This window comes from Thalassophryne amazonica, chromosome 23, assembly GCF_902500255.1.
Source record: "Thalassophryne amazonica chromosome 23, fThaAma1.1, whole genome shotgun sequence".
Lineage (NCBI taxonomy): Eukaryota > Metazoa > Chordata > Actinopteri > Batrachoidiformes > Batrachoididae > Thalassophryne > Thalassophryne amazonica.
The window spans coordinates 29,321,379-29,341,953 of NC_047125.1; the positions used below are offsets into that span (position 1 = coordinate 29,321,379).

Genomic DNA, 20,575 nt, shown 5'->3' on the forward strand with positions numbered 1-20,575 from the left:
GATAATGGTTCCCTGTAACAGTCATCACAATCACATCAAGACATCATTCTTAGCACAAACTGTAATAGCCCCAGATCCACAGAGAATTCGTATGCCTGATTTAATGCCATACCCTGTGTACAAATTGCATTATCATCTGCATATGTGTGAATATTTCAGGGCACGTAAACGGTAAATCATTAATACACAATGCAAAGACATGTTGTCCAGTACAGATCCTTGTGGGACCCCTGTAGCGAAGCAGAGGGCAGCTGATTGATGACTATACATCAATAATCTGAGATCAGTTTAACATATAGGGTTCTATGTTTTTAATAGTAGTAGGAATACCCAATGTGCAATGATTTAAGATAACTTATTCTTTAATTAGCAAAATCAAATGTTTTATTTCACTCAAAAAAGACTTGATTCAAGACCCAAGAGCACACACTTCAGCCAATACAAATTGCTCCCCCCTTCAAAAAAAAAATTCTCTCTGCATTTAAGAACATTTTCTCTTCACTGACCTGAACTGAACTGCTCAGAAACACAGGATTTGGATTGCAACATAGTGTGGGATAGCAATTTTGTCATTCTCTCTAAATTCCCTCCTTTCTCTAAATTATCCCGTCCCGAGTTGAACCGTCACACTTGTGCTCCTGCAGCAAAACGATGCTGTTGACTCACTCTGTGCGGAGACTGATTATCATCTGGTCTTAATATGCGTGATGATCCTGCAGATGAGGGTTTGTCTTTGTCTTTGCATTCGACCCACTGGATAATAACCGATGTTTAATCCTTCAAAAGTGAAGAAAGTCACATCCATGACAACGCTTTCATCTTCAGTTCAACTCTTTCATCTTAAGTTTCAACTCAGTCCATTTCTCTAACCCTCCCTAAAATTTGTCATTTTCTTTTTCGCTTTAGAGCTCAAACAAGGGATTTGCTCAAAACCAATTGAGTAGATCTCTGAAGGATCCATTACCTTTGAAATTTTCTGAATTTTTAAATAACTGCAGGTGTGTTCAAACTCACAGCTCACTTGTGAGCTTCAAGTGGATTTGCTGCAATTTTCCACCACATTTGCATAGAATTAAATCACGAAAGTTGATTGCCCTCCTTATGGAGCAGAAAATTTGAGTTGAAGTCTCTTAAACAATCGTGTAGTCGTGCAAGTAATTGCTTTCAGTGACACTGGTTGCTAGAGGCTATGCAATTATGATGCAGTACATTGGAAATTGTTCATCTTTTTGAGGGGTCATTCAAAGGATCTAAGCAGTGATGTGGGTTTTTCTGAGAACCTCTGTCTCCCTGGGTGACAGAGAGAGAGCTTACCAAACTGGTGAATTACTGTGGGACAAATATAAGCCATTAAAAAAAATATTGAATTAATTTGATTTGCCTGGTAACAATAATCAAGACGGCTCTGATGTTGCAAGGGTGCTGAAAGTTTGATTAGCTGTTATTTTCACTACATCGGCCATCTGGTTTCAATTTAAGCATCCTCAAATTAATGCTTAAAGAAGCACACTTTGCTGTATTTTCACAAGTCTATGTCACACCTGTCAGAAAAATGCACTGGGAAGGTTTTGTAAGACAGCGTTTACCGGGCAGCGAGTTTAGCAACAGACAAGAACTCTGTCTAGCACATGTGCACACCACAGCCTGTGCTGTTACTTAATGTAAGGACTTTTAAATTCCAAAAATAAGCCAGATGGATAAGTAAAAGTGAGATCTCCAACATATTGGATGTTATTTGATGTGGTTTGAACAAAAGAAATTGGGCACAGATAATGAGCCCATACTGACAAGGAGAAGTGAAGAATGGATTTATGCAGGAAGCCCTCAGCTTGTAGTGTGTAAAATAAGGATGGTTAAATTCTTAAAAATAAGCAAGATGGACAAATAACATGCGATGGACAATATATTGATGTTATTTGACGCAGTTTGGACACTTGTTCATCATAGACTTTGACTCCATTTACAAATGAATAAAAATAATAAGGCTAAGACGTGTTCATGCTCATCATAACAAGTACAACATGCGCAACACAGCATGCCCTAAAGGTGGATTGTGGTGTTCAGCAGCTTGTTGGCAGCAAACCTTCAAACAGACGCTAAAGTTCCTCTTCATCTTTGAACTATTCACAACATGAACCTTTGTACATCTGTGTGCCATCGAAGATCCTTCCTCCATTTTTTGTTTCTTCCTTGTCACCTCATCTGCCCTTCCTCCTTCATGCCCCCCCCCCCCCCCCCCCATGTCTCTGTCTTCGATCAAGCTGAAGGAACACTCCCAGCGAACATCACAGCCTGTATGTTCTTGATGTTCACAAACCATAGTGGTATTCTGGCTGTGAAATAAAAACAGAAAAAAAAAAAAAAAAAAACGGCACAGTTTCTCTATGTTCTCCACATGTTGAGCCCCACAATGGTAAGAAACATGCTTTGAAGACTTCTTTACCAAACTGGTGAACGTTCCCAACAGAAAACATGATGGGACAAGATGTTTACTCTGATACTTACAGGATCGCTCTTTCACAACCTGATTTTCAGCTGCGTGCCTTGTTTTGGGGTGATGTACACAATATTTTTGTGATGGAGACCAAGCCTTCATGACAAAACAAGCAGGTCTTCTGTCCATGAGTCTTGAAAGTGCAACTTCTCCGAAACGTTGAGGAGAATTTAAGTAAAAGCTTGACACTAAGGTAGCTCATTATGTGCAAGAAGGAACATTTTTCAAGTTTGATATCTTCAAAGTTAGATCAGTGGAATTTTGCGTTTTATTAATTATCATATGATATTGACTTTGTGCAGTTTTTCCGAAGCAGCTTCATAGGTTTCGTTGAAATGTCACATGATGGTACCACACCAGCTGAAGATGTCCAACCTCTTTTGATGGAGATAATTGGACGCTTTTGTTAATACATTTTGACAAGCTCATGCCTTGCATTCCTGTTGTTTCTGCCATCCATCTCCATGCTTATAGTAATGGTCAGATGTTGTTCCCTCCACTGATCAATCAAAAACTAATTTCGTAATGTTAAAAAAGATGAAGAAATGGATGAAATGATTCACCATATTTTGCTAAAACCTCTTCATTGCCTCGTGACCATCCCCACACTGCTTTATCTTGTACTCCATTATCCACTTTTTGAGTTATACCATTAGCAAACCAGGACAACCATATAACCTCCACCTACCTCTGTCAGTTAGCGACAGTAACAGTTGTTTTTCGGTGTATACGGGAACTCTTTCCACTGCCGTAAAATCTTACTGTACTTGACTTCAACATCCCCCAGTTCCACAAAATATAATTCTTAACAACTACTATGATCTTCAGAAATGCCTGATTACTGTATTCAAAGTGTTTTCTTACTACGTCTTCCTTTTTAGCTTCCTACAAGTACAAGTAAAACATTGCACTGATCAGATATCTTTTTCACTGTATAGTTTATTACAGGAATACATTTAACACTCACGGTAACAAAAGATAAGACGTATGGAGCAAGAGATTCATATTTAAACTAAGATACCATACTTTTCTGTGAAAAGAAATAGAAATATTATATACAAAAAAACAGCATAAGACAGATTCAGAAAAACCATGTGATGAAAAACAAGGGAAATGTGTAGTCGCATGGCACTTAAAAATAGATATTAGACCTCACAAGTGCTTTCTGTTTTACATAATTATAATTAATATCAAATAAAATGCTGTGATAATAAGTCCAAATAACAAAACAAATAATTATTACAGTAATCAAATATTAACAATTAAAAAAAACTGTTTACATTATAACTGAAATACATAACATTCTAAATACATCCAACATTTACCAAAGACTTTATTATTCAGGCTAAAACTCTAAATCTGTAATACAATAAAAAATAGTATTTCAAATATCTTATGACAACAATATTAATTGTAAATAGCTGATTTTTCCCCCACAGTTTGCTAAAGATAAGAATATTGTACATATTAATATACATTATAACCTGTTCATGTTCTTTTGCTTTAACAAAATGCAAATATTTTAAATCAGCTACAATTTATAATAAAACTGAAATAAATGGCAAATCTCACTAGATACAATTTGTTGTTGTAATCTATAACTCTCAATCATAAAATGTACACAGAGCAGCAAAAAAACAACAACAAAAAAACAATTAAACCTTTTTTCATATATATATTTTTTTCATATGAAGAAATCAGTGGTGTAGTTGGAATAAAGAGTGAGCAGGCAAAATTGACTTGCCTGATAAAAGTCCTCTGAGCTTGACCACGTCTTCTCAGTAACCTCAATGGTCCATCAGGATTCAGAATAAAACTTGGAATCCTGTACAGGGATTCTGCAATGTCCCAGAGTTCTGCCATTGAGTGAATAAGTCCAAGTCCTGCTGCAGATGCTTTCCATACCTGGGAATATTTAGCTTTCTTTCTCCCAGATTATGGGACACAGAAGGTTTCAAGAGTTCTGATTGTGCAATCATCTCAAACAAAAAATGTCTTGTAGCCAAAAGAAATGCTTATACCATAAACACATTTGTTTTACCCTCTTGGTGTTGATCAGAGGGGCAGCAACACTGATCTCAAAGTGGCTACACCAACGAGAAGGAAAGGGAAATAAACACAGAATGACAAAGCAACATTCAAGCAGCATATATGGATTTCTTCTCCTCACATCTGCAATTCATCCCTCTCTCTTTTCTGCGCCATCTTAGGAAGTTGCGCCAACATGAGCACAAGACCTCCAACTCTTCTTCATCGTAGGACCAAGGCTCTAGCTGACGGTATGTACAACTTCATCACACATTACAAGTGAAGGTTTTTATAACACAGGTTCATTGTTGGACTCTGTTACATTTGTCATTTAATTGCTGTTGGTTGATCCAACTTTTCTCTGTCAAATGGGAATGAAGGGGTAACATTGGCTCAGCTCTGTCGTAACTGTGCAACCGAGAGATTGGTAGAGTAGATTTTATTTGTGTGTTGTTGTGGTGAGCCATAGCTATTGTGTCTTTTTATACAGAATCATCATATTCTAATAGCTAAGAAGGCAGCAGCCTAAACGTTACCCACAGAGGGCATGTTAGAAATGCGATATTAGCTCACAAACATCAAAGGTATACCATGTCATTCTCAAGGCAGCTACATGCAAACCACCAAAGCTAGCTGGCTTTGCAAGCAATTATTGTGACTTGGTCAAACTTGGTAGTTTGCTCACTAACTTGGAATTTTTTTTTCTTTTTCCCCCACCCAGATTTTTTTAAAAACAATTTGAAAACAGCAAAACCAAAAGGCTCCACCAAATACAGGTTTCTGTGTGGTTACACTAACTTTGAATCGCTGCTTAACTCAATATTTTTAAAGGAAGATGTGTTCAGATAGAGTTTTGTTCATGAAAAAAATTGTATGAAAAATTAAAAATACTTTTAGAAGTTGCCAGTTTGCATCTGTTTTAAATTGTGTTCTGCCCCATAAACCCTCCTGACTGTGTAGTTTCCTTATTGTTGCAACATGGCTCAGTTCTAATAGTAAATTTTTACTTTACTGCACAGATTTAGTGTTCGCTTTCATGAAATTTGTTGTTTTAAACTAATCAAAGCATTAACTGCAACACGGTACAGTTTGTGCAATGACATTTAGTAGAGATGGTCTAACACGTTGAGCAACCAGAAGCCTACTGTGACGTGACTAACTTACCTACACCCGTAACGTAGTAAACAGTGTGGACATTTTTGAAACGCATCTCATTTCTGTAATTTTTTCAGGTGTTTTTCGAGAAAAAACAGGGGTGGTGAGGATAAATGCGAGTGGAATATGGGTGACATTTTTGAACATCCCGGCTCGAAATATTCCAGAAGAGCTTAAGTTTTTCTAATCTTTCTTACTTACCCTGCTACATAGAAATTGTACGCTGATTTAAGCACAAGCAAAAATGCCATTATATTGTCTTTCACCCTATATACCCTGATTCATCCATCTTTCCTTTCATCCATCACTCTTTACTTTTTCTTTTTGACACTTTATTTTACCAAAAGAACCGCCATACCTCTCTTTTTCATGTTGTGCACTACTCACTTTCTCTAATTATATTACATAGCATTTTGTGGTACATAAATTTTGTTTGTATGTCCTTTAAAAAATACACAGAATAGAGCGTTATTAAGAACTTTTTGGCAGCTTGTTCCTTTGTCTGACAGAAGTCCTGATCGTCACCATTGTAGCAAGAGATGAAGAGTTCAGCTTTTCATTTAGTCTGAAAAAGGAACCTCAAACTCAGCAGAACAAAGGAGGAAACGAAAAGTAGCTGAAAGTCTTCTGTCTTTCCTTCAGTCTTCGCCATTGGGACTTGTTTGATCAGTTGCCACCCCAACTCTTCAACTCTTCGCCTTCAAACTGTTGCTCCCAGCAGCTCGTCTGACTTGGTCATGATTTCGTTCTGATTGGAGTCCAAACCATAGAACTTGACCTTCAGCCCATCGACCGGGTGGACAACGGGGACCATGACGACACGTGGGAATTGCCGGGTGGCCAGCTCGAAGCGGCTGTTGCTGGCCAGCTCGATAGCCAAGATGCGTAAGAAGAGGGTGGCGAGTTGCTTTCCCAGGCAGGATCGGACACCGCCGCCAAAAGGTAAGTAGTGAAAGCGTCCCTCTTTATCTTCACTCCGTTCCTGGCTGAAGCGGTCAGGGTCGAAGGCCTCTACATCCTTGAAGACAGCTGAGGTGTCATGGGTGTCCCGAATGCTGTACATCACGCTCCAACCCTTTGGAATCTGGACTCCCTGGAGACATAAAAGTACAGCTCAAAATATAGGAATCACAGCAAGCAAATGAGAAAGGTGTGCACTGTATGTAGCTACTCACGTCAAGTTCAAAGGTCTGCATGGCGGTCCGGTAGCCCCCGGAGACAGGTGTGAAGAGTCTGAGCACCTCTTTTATAACACAGTCCAGGTACTTGAGGCTGACGATGATGTCTAATCTCATCTCACCTTCAGGGCAGAGGCAGCCATTGTGGAGGAGGCCTCTGGCTCTCAGCTCTTCCCTGAGTCTCTCTAAGACTTTTGGGTGGCGCAGGAGCTGCATGATGAGGGAGGTACTGGCACTGGCTGTGGTAGCGAAGGAGGCAAAGATCAGCTCAATGGTCGACTCCTGTTGGGTTACAGAGAGGCATCAAGAGACGTATTCATTCGCAGTTGTATACTTAAGACGAGTAATAACATTTTTAATCCTGTCTTATTGGAAATTTTAATTTTTGTGAGACCATTCTCCACAAAGACCTGAGAAAGCAAGGAGCCACTCACTATTTGACAACAACTTGGAAAATAAAGCAACCAAAATGGAAAGTAAAGCAGGAGTACATTATGAGAACAAGCAAACCATGAGTGCAGGATTGTACCGAGGGCGTACGAGTTGATTTGTCTTTACTTTGTGGGAACGCCAACTGGATTCTCTCTTAGCTTCTGATGGGCTAATTGCTTGTCACTTGTTTAAAAGGTTCACAAAGTGGAAATCTAAATGTTAAAATTCATAAGATGAAAGTTACGGTCAGGGTTATTTGCCAAATACCAAACTATAGTTAGAAATGGCTATTTTTAAGTTGGTGGATTTTGTTACTATGCATGCCAGATATTTTTAGATGGCATCATCACTTTTTAATTTTTTAATTTTTTTTTTTATTATTTTTTAATGGAGAATACATAACAAATGTGAAGCTTATTTTTTGCCTAAAGCTAATCTGAGATCCTTCTGGCACTAGTCCATAGCCCCAGACGCCATGCTTTCTGTTTGTTTTGTAATAGTGCCCCCTCACCCCCCAAAAAAACAAGTGTTTTTTGCAAATACTCAATCCATATTTTTAAATGCTTTGTTTTTAATTCTTAAAAAGTAGTGTGTTTGGAGTATGAAATTTGTATCCAATAATAACATTTAGCTTGTCTTGTTGTGCCCATTATGAAGGTAGTGGAAGAAATAACAGGGAATAAGCCACTAAGGTCTGAGCAGCACAACTCCAATAAACTTCTCATCTGCCATCATCTGAGTCGAACCCCGTCTCTGCTTGACCCTTCACTTATGAATGTGCATGTGTACACTATACGGGCGCGTCATAAAACTGAGAACGCCTCAACTGGGGCCTCTGTGACAGCGGCTCTCCAGTTGATGTTGTGTGTATTTATATATAACGTGTATGTGTGTACAGGAGGCCTCTTTCAGACCCCTAGCAGGGGACTGTTGACTTATTTTTGGCCCTGGTCGTAACCCAGAAACCACAGAGGGGGACAAAAACACAGGAGCAGAGAGAGTTTCCACAGAATTCCTGTGAATGACTTTAATGGGGTAAATGGAGGGCGTGCCTCTCGTTACTGTATCTGCGGGAGCTTTTATCCGCCATGTTGTGGGTTCAAAAATATCTTCATAGTTTGGTGGCAATTAATTGATCTCCAAAGGTGTTAATGTTCAGGGTTAGGACTTTTATCATCGGTCTTGTCGTCGTTTCTTATTGGTCTTTAGCTGTAATACCTTCAGTTCCTGCATGGTTAGCTCGGTCCTGTTCTCTTTGGCGCTCTCCATCAGGACGTCCAGTGCGTCACTGTAATCTTTCCCCTGAGAGCACAGAGGCTTCTCCCTGATGGCCTTCTCTATGCCTTTCTGTAGGGTGTCCCGTGCCCGGATACCCTGAAAACATACACAAAACAAAAGTTAATCATTGATATTTTGCACCAAAAAAAGTTAGTTTTGATAAATCAACAAGATTATTTAATGAATTGTCACTTGCATGTTTCTGCAAACCAACAACGTTGTCTGATAACGTTGTCTGCAGTTAATAAAGGCTCAAAGGCACAAAACAGCTACTGCTTACGGAATTTATCGAACTTATTGTTGCATTCGCTTGATTAGTGACACCTATGGGATGTTTCTGTCCACGAGACTCTGTGGAATCATTTGTTCAAGATTACTGTGTGTACTTTGGTAGATAGTGGTGGGTGTTTTCCTCATTTTAAAATTCTAGGCATATTGGCTCGATCATTTGGTAGTTAAAACACTGTAAACAGCTTTATCTTATCTGAGTCCAATTAAAACAAAATAAATTTATAAGTCTGCAATCTGGGACCTTCTTCGGCTTGATTTTACCTTGGAAAGGAAAGAACTTACTTATCACTGCAAAAACTGCTCCTCTCAAAATAAGCCAAATAATCCTAAATCTAGCCAAATTGCTTTGTATTAAGCAAAAACATCTGCCAATAGGCTAAGAAAAAATTGCTTGGTTAGAATTCTCAAAACTAGCAAACATTTTCCCAAAATAGGACATTTTTTTCTTATGTAGAAAATGCTCGACCAGATTATTTTTCTATTTTAACAAAAAATAAGTCAAATTTTCTTTAAACAAGTCTTTTTTTACTTTCTTAGATATAAATTTTGCAGTGATCAAGAAAGTGACCTTGCACAAAATGTTCAAACCAGCCAGAGATGTGCTGTCATATCGGAGGCCAATATGTCGTACGTGGCCTGTTGCTAATGATAATGAATTTGTGAATATTTTCTGGAATGTGGTCCAGACTTCAATGAGCCTGATTTTTGAAGAAGGCTAAGTCAGAGTGACCAAACTGAAGTCGTTCGTAGGCAGTTCACCTAAGATAGTAGCCCGTATGTTGGGCGTGAGCTAAGCTGTTAAAGGTAGTGAATTCTTTAAGATCTTAGTCCAGCACCAAATCCAACTGATCTTTGAAGGAGACGAAGCTACAGTGTCACCCTTATCAGTGGACATCATTAAGCCTTTGTGACAGGTGAAATACAGTATGTATGAAGTGAAGCGACAAACCTTCCTGTAGCCGCTAAAAGGCAAGTCTATTGGCAGACTGAAGACGTTGTCAACAAAGTCCTGGAAGGTCGAGAACAGATGCCTCATCTCTTCATCTGACACTCTGAAGCCCAGCAGTACCCTCACCGCCATGGTGAAGGACAACCTCTGGGTCTCCCTGGCGAAAGAAAACCAATCAGGACCTTACATGGAGTCCACCCGTAACAGCCATGTTGCATAAATTGTCTAGCCCATGATTTTATAGCGTGACCCTCAACTATGTGCCAAGTTTTACAGCTGTGATTCCTGATTTCAATGCAGTGTTCTCGCATTGTTTCTACTGTCAGAAGGACTTTCCTTCTCACAGTGTAACTTCTGCATGTAATACCTGCATGATGACTATACTGTACCTGTAGACATTGATGGGTTCAGGGTTCGAGCTCCAGAGTCGGAGGTTCTCCTGAATAACCTGCTGGATTTTAGGGAGGTACGACTCCAGGGCCTCATGGCTGAACACCTTAGCAAACACCTGTAGAGACACAGGGAGAGGAAAAAGTCATTTAAAATGTAGAAAAGAATAGATCTGTAGCTAAAGATCAGCTATGATTTCCATTACGTCCCTCGACTTGGCACAAAGCTTAGATGCCTTCATTTGAAGAGTGCAAGGGGACACTTGTGCACAAATATGCTCCAATTTCCTGTTTCTTCTTGGGAAGTACAAGCACACAAAAGCATTACATAGTCCTGAGGAAGACTGTGTGTGGCAAGTCCTTATGTGACAGGTTTATTTGAAGAAGACATTGACATTTATTACCTCTGCCATGTATTCAGTCCCCTGTGTCTGATACTTAGTGGGATGACACAAAAACTCTTGAACAGATGTCAGTGAAATTTGGTGGAATAATCAGTCAAGCCAGGCTGAAAAAGAAACAGGATTGTTTTTTGGTGCAGATACCGCCACCCCATGGTCAACTTGGCGGTGAGTCACAGCAGCAAGATGGACCAAGTCCAATATACTTAGTATTATTCTTGTTGTAAATTATATCCAGTCTTGTCAAGAAGTAATTAATTGGATGTAAGTGGAATTCTTCTTTTTATAGACCTTTCCTGGCTGAATTTTATGTAATATTTGCTGTGAATCAACCAAAAACACATACAGGCAAGACTAGAAATATGTTTCCAAGTCATCCACGTGGTGGTGTAGGTACACATCTGTCCTGAAGGATCAGCAGCCTGCAGATGTTTTTTTTTGTTTGTTTGTTTTTTCAACAATCGAACAAATGTGGTCCGTTGGTATAAAATCATGCTAACTTGACTTGTTCACATGCTTAACTGCATTTGCACTACATGTGACCACTTTTGGAGAGGTTGTCTATGGTGGGGCCACACACAATTTTGGCGTAGCTAGCGGCGATACAGATACATAAATATAACGGGAACTCCTTTGATTCTTAAAAATATTCCAATATTTCAGTTCCAATCCTGTTTAGACGCCATGTATCAACTCCCAGAGATGCTGTAACCTTTATTGGGATGTCACGTCCGTTTACAGCTGCACATGTCCCGAAAATACTTGAAGGTTTTTACAGTTAACTCTCAGCGTGTTTCTCAGATGGTGTAACTTGATGCAGATCGAGATTAAACATGTCTGCTTTTATGAAAGTGATTTGAGGACGTGAGTAGTTGTTTTGTTTTGGACACGCCGTCATTTCTATTATTCGTCAGAAAGCGTCGCTGCTCTCTTTCACCAACACCTCTCGTATTTTGCCAGTATGTCTCTCTGCGTTATTAGAGGGGTAGAATTGTGCGTAGGCAGGACATTTCCATCATGAGTCCACTCCTGTTTTTGCGTGATGCTCATTCCTTATTCTTTCTCAAAATCCTCAGCCACTTTCTGTCTTTACTTTTAAACAGCAGACTTATACATTGTACAGGTTTTTCCCTGTAGTCAGCAGAACTGGAATGACGGGCCAAAAGAAGTGAGAGGCAGGAAGGGGAGGGTTAAATCTTTCCTGGCTGCTCATAGTATTTCTTGGTGTGAATCAGTCATCAGTCGTCAGTGTTCTTTGGACAAATAACATTCCCTCTGATTTAACCTCCTGAAATGTACTTTATAACAGTCTTGGAAATTATTTAGAATATTGGAGAATTGAGATGAAAACGGAGCAGACGAGAGCTTTTATATAACAGTTGATATCACAAAGATTTTATTACTTTATAATCTAGATTGCAGGAGTCTGCATCACATATTCTGCATCTGTTTGGTACATCAGTTTTGCACGTCCTCAGACATGAACGCAACGCATCTGCACGCTGCATTATACACATCAACTCGATCAGCGGCAAATTTTTAAGAGACATTATGTGACCAAGTCAAAAGTACCAATCAAAAAGCTTAGACCGACTTTCCCAAATGAGACAGTGGGTCCAAATGTACATTGGTGTGTCCTCTGGTGGAATCCTTCAGTAATGCACATAATCCATAAACAAGTCTGTTTAGAATTACGTTCATGAGGCAGCTGGTTGTCCACGTGAATGTGTGGTTAAAAAGCAGGAATATTTCCGCCTGGGTTGCCTGTTTTTGCACTCTGGGATAGTGTGAGAGGCTTGAATATCTGGGAGGGATTCAGAGTAGAGCCACTGCTGTTTCGCATAGAAATGAGCCAGCTGAGGAGTTTAAGGTTTCTGGTGAAAATTCCTCCTGGTCATCTCTCTAATGAAGCCTGATGCCTGGGGCTTGGGAACACTTCATGATCCCCCCCAGGAAGTGTTAGAGAACTTGGCCGAGGACAGCGAAATGTTGGATGAGCTGCTTGGTCTGCTACCACCATGACCTGGACCCGAATAAGTGTCATAAAATGAATGAATGAATATTTCCACCCTAAAGTGACCAGAGAACGAGTAAGTCCGTCAATATGGGTCAGCCCAGAAACGGACTGGCAAATGGTACACAGTGTGCCGCCTTCCATCCCATGACTCCCGGGATAGGCTCCAGTCCCCTGTGACCCTTTGTTGGAATGACAGGATTGGAAAATAAAGGGATGAATGTTAGAAAGTTACCTTGAGTGTGCTTCTCCGAACGGGTTGACAAGAACAAAAATGCTGTAAATTGCCATCTGACATTCCCAGTCATCAGTTAGTTAACACTCTGTACCGCCGCCATCAAAACACTAAGTATATCCTTAGGACAGGTTGTTTCCACCCATCTATTAGGGTTACAAAACTTGTAAATTACGTGTCAAGGAGCAGTGAAACTGTTCTGGCAGCGTGCAGCGTGTTGGTTTTTCCTTCTGTATTTTCCATAGGTTAACATAACTTAAGCTATACAGCCTCAGAGAGGAGGCTTCCTGAGTCTCTGTTTTCGGCCTGAATGGAGGCTTAAAGTAACAAGTTTCTTGTGGGATTTGAGCTCAGACCAGTAAGGGTACATGTGGTTCCTGAGGTTGACGTTTCAGCCACCAAACCATCAGTTGGGCACTTTTGGTCTTATTTTGTTCCGTACCTCATTTTCCTTTTCTTTCTTCTCTCTTCTTGTTGCTCAGAGCTCTGCTTCCCTCCCTCCATCGCCCTCCGAATGAATGAACAATAGTCCCCTAAGCTGGCGCTCCATGTGTGTGTGTGTGTGTGTGTGCTTTCCACACACTGTATAGGTACATATGTACTGTGTGTGTGTATTCTAGGGAGTGCTTCGTGCAGATCACAGAACACTTAAGACGTTAGCTGTACTACATTTCCGTTACGCCCTGAGGCTGCTGGTCACAGATCTAGGTAAGTTGCTGGTCACAGATCAGCTTATGTGACCTGCTCCCTAACCTCATCACACTGGATAAGGCACATTATCTGATCTCAGAGCAGCCTGAAGTGACAGCACACTGCTGTAATTACTGTACTGGGACTGTCTTTTGGGTAGCTTGGAGCCTTTTTAGCTTTAGAGATGAGAAGCTGAACGATTTATCAGTGACGAATGGACGCGGGTGAAACTCACTGACGCATCTGCTCAACGTCTTCCTGTTAAACGAACATTCGTGACATTTTTTTGTGGTTATGCCACCTGCAAGTACAACACTATAGTACTCCATCTACCCAGAGGTCCTGGTACTCACATTCTCCTAGTATTTGTGAGCGTTTGTAACGCCAACAGAATTATGTTTGTGCTACAATCCAAGCACCAGAGGATGGCAGTGTTGCCGTTTAAATTGATCGCTGAACGCTCTTGATTCCGGCAACGTTTTGTTGGTGGTTCCACAAACCTTTACCTTTCCACAGGGTCCTGTTGGAGACCAAAGTGCCTCTTTTTAGTAACTACTAACTTACCCAGAGGCTCCCAGAGAACCCTTTGATGTCCAACCTTAAATCGAGGTGCACCTTATGGTCGAAATTCTCATGTTGTAGCTACTAACCCCGGTGTTGGTGTCGCTGTACGCGGCTTGGATGTTGCTCCTACTGTCAAAGTCTCCAGTGTTTGACCCATGGTAGCTTACTTTATGAAATCTAAAAGAATCGAATGATTCAGGAGACTAGTTCTTCCATTTGCGATCGCCACCGTTAGCCTTCCAACTGAGCTCCAGCTCTGTCAGATTTAGTATTAATGTCTGCAGGAACATCTTTTGAGCTACAATGTGTAGGATTTAGTGCCATCTAATGGTGAGGTTGCAGATTGCATTATGATGGCGCCACTCACCATTTTCTTTTCGTTCACATTTTTACTTCTTTGGCAACAGTGGTTCATGTTAATTACCTTCTCTTGGGAAGCAACTTTCTCTCTGGGAGCAACCACTGATTCCTCTTCTGTTTTTTTTCTTGGGTCTTGCGACCGCAATGCTAGTTTGGAAAAGATGGAGGGCTGCTGTTTCAACACGACGGTCCACCATGACGGCCTGCTCCCATGTAGATATGAAGTCCTTTGTCTAAGCTCATGAAAGCACATTGCTTCTTTATTGCAGGTTACACACTCATGGACAGATGGTGATGAGTACGATATTACATTTTTATTAATAAAACCCCCTAAATCCTACATACTGTAGCTTTATTTATTTTTTTTATTTTTTTTTTGCAGAGGTCAAGTTTTGTAGGGCGCCATTTCACATGTTCCAGAGGTTTTAGATGCAGTCTGCACCCGTCTGTTGGAAACTTTGTAATAAAGGTATTTGAACAGTTGCGTCCAGCTTGTTAGGCCACTTTGGCAAAGTTACTGAGCAACTGAGTCGACCCATGAAGACGTCTGTGCAAAAAAAAAAGAAAAAAGAAAGACCCTGAAGAGGGAGCGTAAAGTGATTCAGCTAAAATATTGGTCGGGCCAGTGAGGTTGTGTAACGCTGTGAATTTATGCATTTAACTCGTCTGTGCTGGATTATGCTTAATTGGTCAATTTGGGTGAGTAGTCTGCCTATGCTTACTACTGTAGGGCCAGTCAGCCCGTCAGCCAGCGTCTGTGTGTGCAGACGCACGGGATGCCAAGACTGCGAAAGGTAACTACAGGTCATGCAAACACTGTATCTCCCTACATAGTCTGGCTGCCAATCAAATGCAGTTGTTTTTGTTGTTTGTTTTTTTTTTAATGCAGTGTCACCGGGACGTTCTAAGTTCCACACAGGATGGCGGTGGGATTGTTCAGCGCTGTAGTCATTTTGTTGCACCACAAAAACGTGACTGTCTTCTGAAGTCCTCGGTGCAAAGACGCAGGCTTCAACACACTGTCGCACACGTACTCTGTTACAGACACACAGACACTGTCGTCCTAATAACGTCCATATGTCTTAAATTATGAGAAAGTGCTGCGAGCTGCTGGTTCCACAGACATGTAAAGACTCCTTTATTCTTCTCTGCCCTCCTCTCTCCTTCTCTCTGCTCCTGCCCTCTTCCCCTCTCTCTCTCTGCTGCGTCACCCATCCTCTTTCAAATTTCTTTTTCTCCTACTCAAACAAGCACGCCATACGTCTTTCCTCACTGCTACCATCGCCTCACATCAGAAAAGTATTGGTTTGTCGGTGAGTGTCGGAGCAGCCAGGTGAAGAAACAAAAAAAAGGAAGATAAATCACATTATTTATAATAAAATAAAAGGAGCCTTGGTGGGGGTTTATATCAGACTCAAGAACTACTGCCTGATCTGAGCTGACAGAAGAGGATCAGAGTTTATATTTCTTTAAAAAAAAATGTCTGCTTTGAAAATCACCATCAAAATAAATTTTCTATTCGTTCTAACGTTAAACTTTGACACGGATCAAACTGATAAGAGACAAAAAGCAGGATTTCTGCTCAGGTAGATTTGATAGTGCCCTCTACTGGTGATGAGCAGAATCACAGATATGCAAAGAGAACAAGGTTGTTTGATTGAGTCCAATATAACTTTATGGAACTTGAACAGTTTGTGCTGCGTTATTTAAATTAATTACATCCTCTTTGAAAGGTGCAAAATGAATAGTTTTTAAGGCGTCTACTTTTCCTGTATCAATAAAGAAAGACCAGAAAGAGAGAGAGCACAGAAAGGTTTGAAAGAAATCATTTAACGTGGGCCGGGGGTGGGGGTGGGGGTTACAAAAATCCACAGCTTGAGGATGTCACGGTTGGGAATGACAGCAAAATTGAGGCAGGTCAAACTAAATGTCTCTCCAAGTCTTATTTCTTTCCAATTTGCTCTTTTTCCTCTAAAAATTGGGAATGGAGGGATGTTCCTACTAAAAAAACAAAGACGGGGGTGGGGGGGGGTGGGGGGGGACTTGTGTTATGCTTACAGTGGAGAAAAAGCAAAAGAGGAAATTTATCCACATCACAAAATGTCCTTATTTCTTTTGTGGTGATGTTTACCATCCTGAAGGCGGGAATGTCGATTTTTCATCAGTTTAAATGTACATAGGGTCAAGTCAAGTCTACATCCACCTACGACACGGAACTGCCCCAGCTCCTGATGGCAACCACCCAGGCAGACTAATGGTCCATCCCCACCTCTTGAAAGTAACCATGTATCTCCTGCAGCCAGGTGAAATATAGGGGTGTTCTTCTCCGCCCACTGAGGCACCTACATGCTGGATCCTTCCCAGAGAAACACGCCAGATAGCATTCATACACGATGTCACATAAGTTTAAGCAATTTGTAGATGCTAAAAGCTTTCTTTAACATGTTAAATGATGGGCTTCTTAAAAACATTTGTAATATTTAACTACCTATTCTTATGTTTTACCACTTACGTGGTGTCTGGTTGTGCTGGTAGCAGGTTAATTGAGGTTGTGCAGATGTTCCTGTCCTAACCACAAGTGCATTCCCAGCCCAGATGGGATATGTAAAACCCAGGGTCTGATCAGGATGCCTCCCATTGGAGGCTGTCCAGGAACATCCAACTGGGATAAGACCCTGGAGTAGATCCAGAACATGTTAGAGTACTGGTGGTCAGACGTTTGCTCTGAGGGTCCAAGGCGGTGCAGGTTCTCCTACCGATCACTTCAACACGTGATTTCATATATCATCAGGACTTTGTTGAGTAAAGTGTAGAACAGGTAGATCAGTGGGGTAAAGAGGTGAGCTACCATCATGTACATCTGTGTTCAATTCCCAGCAGCTCTGCTCGTTATTGTGCCAGTTCATCCAGCTCCAAATGGGTACCAGCCTAAACTCTCATTTACTGAAGATAAGCACCAGGACTGATGGATCTATACAGGATAGACAAATTGGGATCTGACTGTGATGCAGTGACGCTGCCCCAATCCACTTATTGAGCTCATGTTTGAATTTACCATCAGGCATGAACAAGATATCAAGATAACATTTGTGCCCAGATGTTTACATCCACCCCTCATGGACGTGAATGTCATGGCAAAGTTTTTATTTCAATGACTTCTTTGACCTGTTGGTGAACAGGTCTCTTGTTGAGTTGGAAACTCAGGTGGGCGGTGTTTATCCCGCCTCACGTGTCATTTTATTGGTATTTTCCTGCTGTTTTTCATGAAACAAGAAAAATATCTTAGCGGCTGGATGGAAGCTGGCAGGCGTGTTTAATTGACTGTTGTTGCAGCACGGCTTTCTGATTTCAGGCAAAGTGTGCCACCAGTCCCAAATACCGGGGAAACAAATACCAGTCGGCCCTGTAGTGGAAACAAGGCTGCTGTGCTCTTTGGTTTTTTTGAGTTTTGTAGCTTAAAAAAGGGGGGGTTCTGTGGAAACTGACTGGCTCTGTTGATCCACCAAAGGCTAATGTGCTGTGTGATGATTGTTTTTCCGTATGAAAAGTACATGGAGCGTAGACACACAGAACAGTCGGTCAGACAGGGAGCCAGTCGCTTATTTTTTTCGTCTCACTTGATGCTGTTTCGCTTCTGTGTGTTGACTCGGTTTTATTGTCCAGAAAACATGAGGGAGCGCCGCCAACAACCCCACATGGAAACCTCGGCGCTGCCCAGCTGACCCCTTTGCTCTCCTCTTATTGCCAGTTTCTGTCACGTGTGGGGTTTGATTCCCACAGTAGCCAGAAGGTCAGCCCCTTTTGAGATACCCTTGAGCAGTGATCACCACTGCCAACCACGGATTGCAGGCAGAATCTCGAATCCTTGTGACATGGTTGGATGGAAACGTCTTGTTGATTCAATTCACCACCAGCATTTGCTCAAGTCTTCTTCTTTTTTTTGACCATCTGACTGCCAACTTGTAATCCATGAACCGCGTTTTCAGTTCTTGTGTCCAAAAAATAAACAGACAAGTGATCACGTCATGTCTGTCCATGTCTGTCGATTGGCAGAGGTACTGTAATACAGTGTGGTCGCTACTTCTGACTGATGTGTTGCCATACATGCGCGTTACCGCGTATAAGATAAGGAGACATTTCAGAGCAGATTTCTTTGCTTTTCTCGCAGTCAGCAGATGAATGGTGCACGTTTAACCCCTTAACGCCTATTGTCGCATATATGCAACAATATGTGACTCAAATATGCAACATACCAAATTGACCAGTATGCCTGTTGTTGCAAATTTGCAACATACCATTATTATTATTATAACATTATAACATAAATTATTACCAAAATACCAAAATTACTATTTTTTTTGTGCAAAAGTGAAATTAATAATCTCAACATTATTTACCATCTACTTAAAGGCAAAAACACACACAAAACATTTTTTTATATACAGCTATATATACTCAGGCGTTAAGGGATTAATAGCAGTTTATCTTCTGATTAATCCAGTTTGTATTTTCACCAATAGTGGAACCCACCATAATTAATTTGGGAAAGAACCAGTCCGTGTTTGGACTGTTGGTCCAAAAATCATATTTTTTTACATATCCGGATTGATTCTTGCAAGTCTGAATTTGCAAACCACATGAAATCTGATTTTTGTAAACCTGATTCAAACCACAACTGGAGGCGGGTTTGAAATGTGATTCCAATTAGATTTTTCCAGATGTATCTCAATCTGGACTCTGTTCACGCCACAAATCAAACATTGGGAATGAATTTATGTGACGTGCACATGCTATACAAACCCCCCCCCCCCCTTTTTTTTTTTTTCTTTTTCTTAAAAATTCTCTCTTTGGCCACTCAGGAGCTCCGTGGGTGTGGACTCCTTGGCAGTTGGGTCCTTTCAAGGCATGTAGCTTTTATTCAACAAAGGAAACATGCATTTCCATTTCAAACACATTCTTTAAGTGTGATGGAATTTGGGTATGATTTTATCTGTATTGCATGCAAATGTGTTTGTGCAATAACATGTATGTAACAACGCGCAGTACACGTTTTGAATGTGCGTGAACTTCTGAGGCAGGATCTCTTCTCAGCAACCACCGGCTGTGCTGCCTAACGTGGCCGTGTCATTACTTATGTCTGTGCCATTACCGCGCCAACCCTTGTGCCAGTCAACCACTTGGACACACTTTCCCATTCAATTAACTGTTGTGTACCAAGTTGACTTCACATATCTACCAAACTTGACAAAACTGCTCAACGTAAACAAACTGACTAGAACTAACAGCACTGTTTTATTGATAATCCAGCCTCCCTTTGACAAACCTGTTAGGAAGATCAACCACGTGCACAGATAGTTGCGCGACTATTGGTTATATTTTGAGTCAAATGTGATGGTCACCCGTCCCATCTGCAAGGAGGAATTTGGTTCCTTCTGAAGCAGCTTTGGAAAATAATTCTTACTCAGATGGCCTGTGTTGTGTGAGAAGAACTTGGTCAGATATTTGGCGTTAGAGACTCCTAAATTAAAGGTTCATGTTTTCTTGTGGCACTCAAACAATTATCCCTGTTCCAGTTGTTGTTGTCTTTGTACATCAAAAGACTTTTGGCACCATTGAACATCTAGATTCCTTCATTTTATATTTAAATATGAACATTTATGCTAATGCCTGACCTCCCTTCCATATTGAGGTCAAAATGACTTGCTTCTAGGTGTTTCAGCAGGGTTTTCCTTCCTAGTGCAGTGTTTGTGGACTTCGTTCAAGTATCTGGTTGTCTGGTTTTGTGTGTGTGCTGCGCCTCCACAAAAAAAAGCCTCTCTTTGTGCCATGTCAGAGGCAGCCTTCTTAATCAGGCGTCATTACACAAGGTTAGTGCCGGGGTCTCCTGGGAGAGCAGAGGGAATCAGAGCTGAGATTAGACCCGGCCGACCCCTCACCGTCTCCGGGCACCGTGGCGAGGAAAGCTGACCCGCGCCTTCCTTCCTCCCTCGCCTGCCGTCCCACCCAGAACCCAGAAAAAGAGAACGAAAGACTGATTTTGCAGGAAAATGCGGGCGATTTGTGCGTGAGTTTGCAAATGTCTTCAAGCGTACGCATGAATGGCAAATGTGTGCAAGA

At 41.1% G+C, this 20,575-nt stretch overlaps 1 protein-coding gene across 1 annotated transcript in view; it reads right to left on the reverse strand.

The window, feature by feature from the left end:
- Positions 1-3,418: 3,418 nt before the first annotated feature.
- Positions 3,419-20,575, reverse strand: part of LOC117505292 (cytochrome P450 26B1) — a 38,834-nt gene continuing 21,677 nt past the window's right edge. The window contains exons 3-7 of the mRNA XM_034164923.1: positions 10,195-10,313; positions 9,806-9,962; positions 8,506-8,661; positions 6,853-7,137; positions 3,419-6,770 (exon numbers count right to left, since the gene is read on the reverse strand). Coding sequence (XP_034020814.1) covers positions 6,378-6,770; positions 6,853-7,137; positions 8,506-8,661; positions 9,806-9,962; positions 10,195-10,313 — 1,110 coding nt within the window. The 3' untranslated portion in view covers positions 3,419-6,377. The remainder of the gene's footprint in view (positions 6,771-6,852; positions 7,138-8,505; positions 8,662-9,805; positions 9,963-10,194; positions 10,314-20,575) is intronic.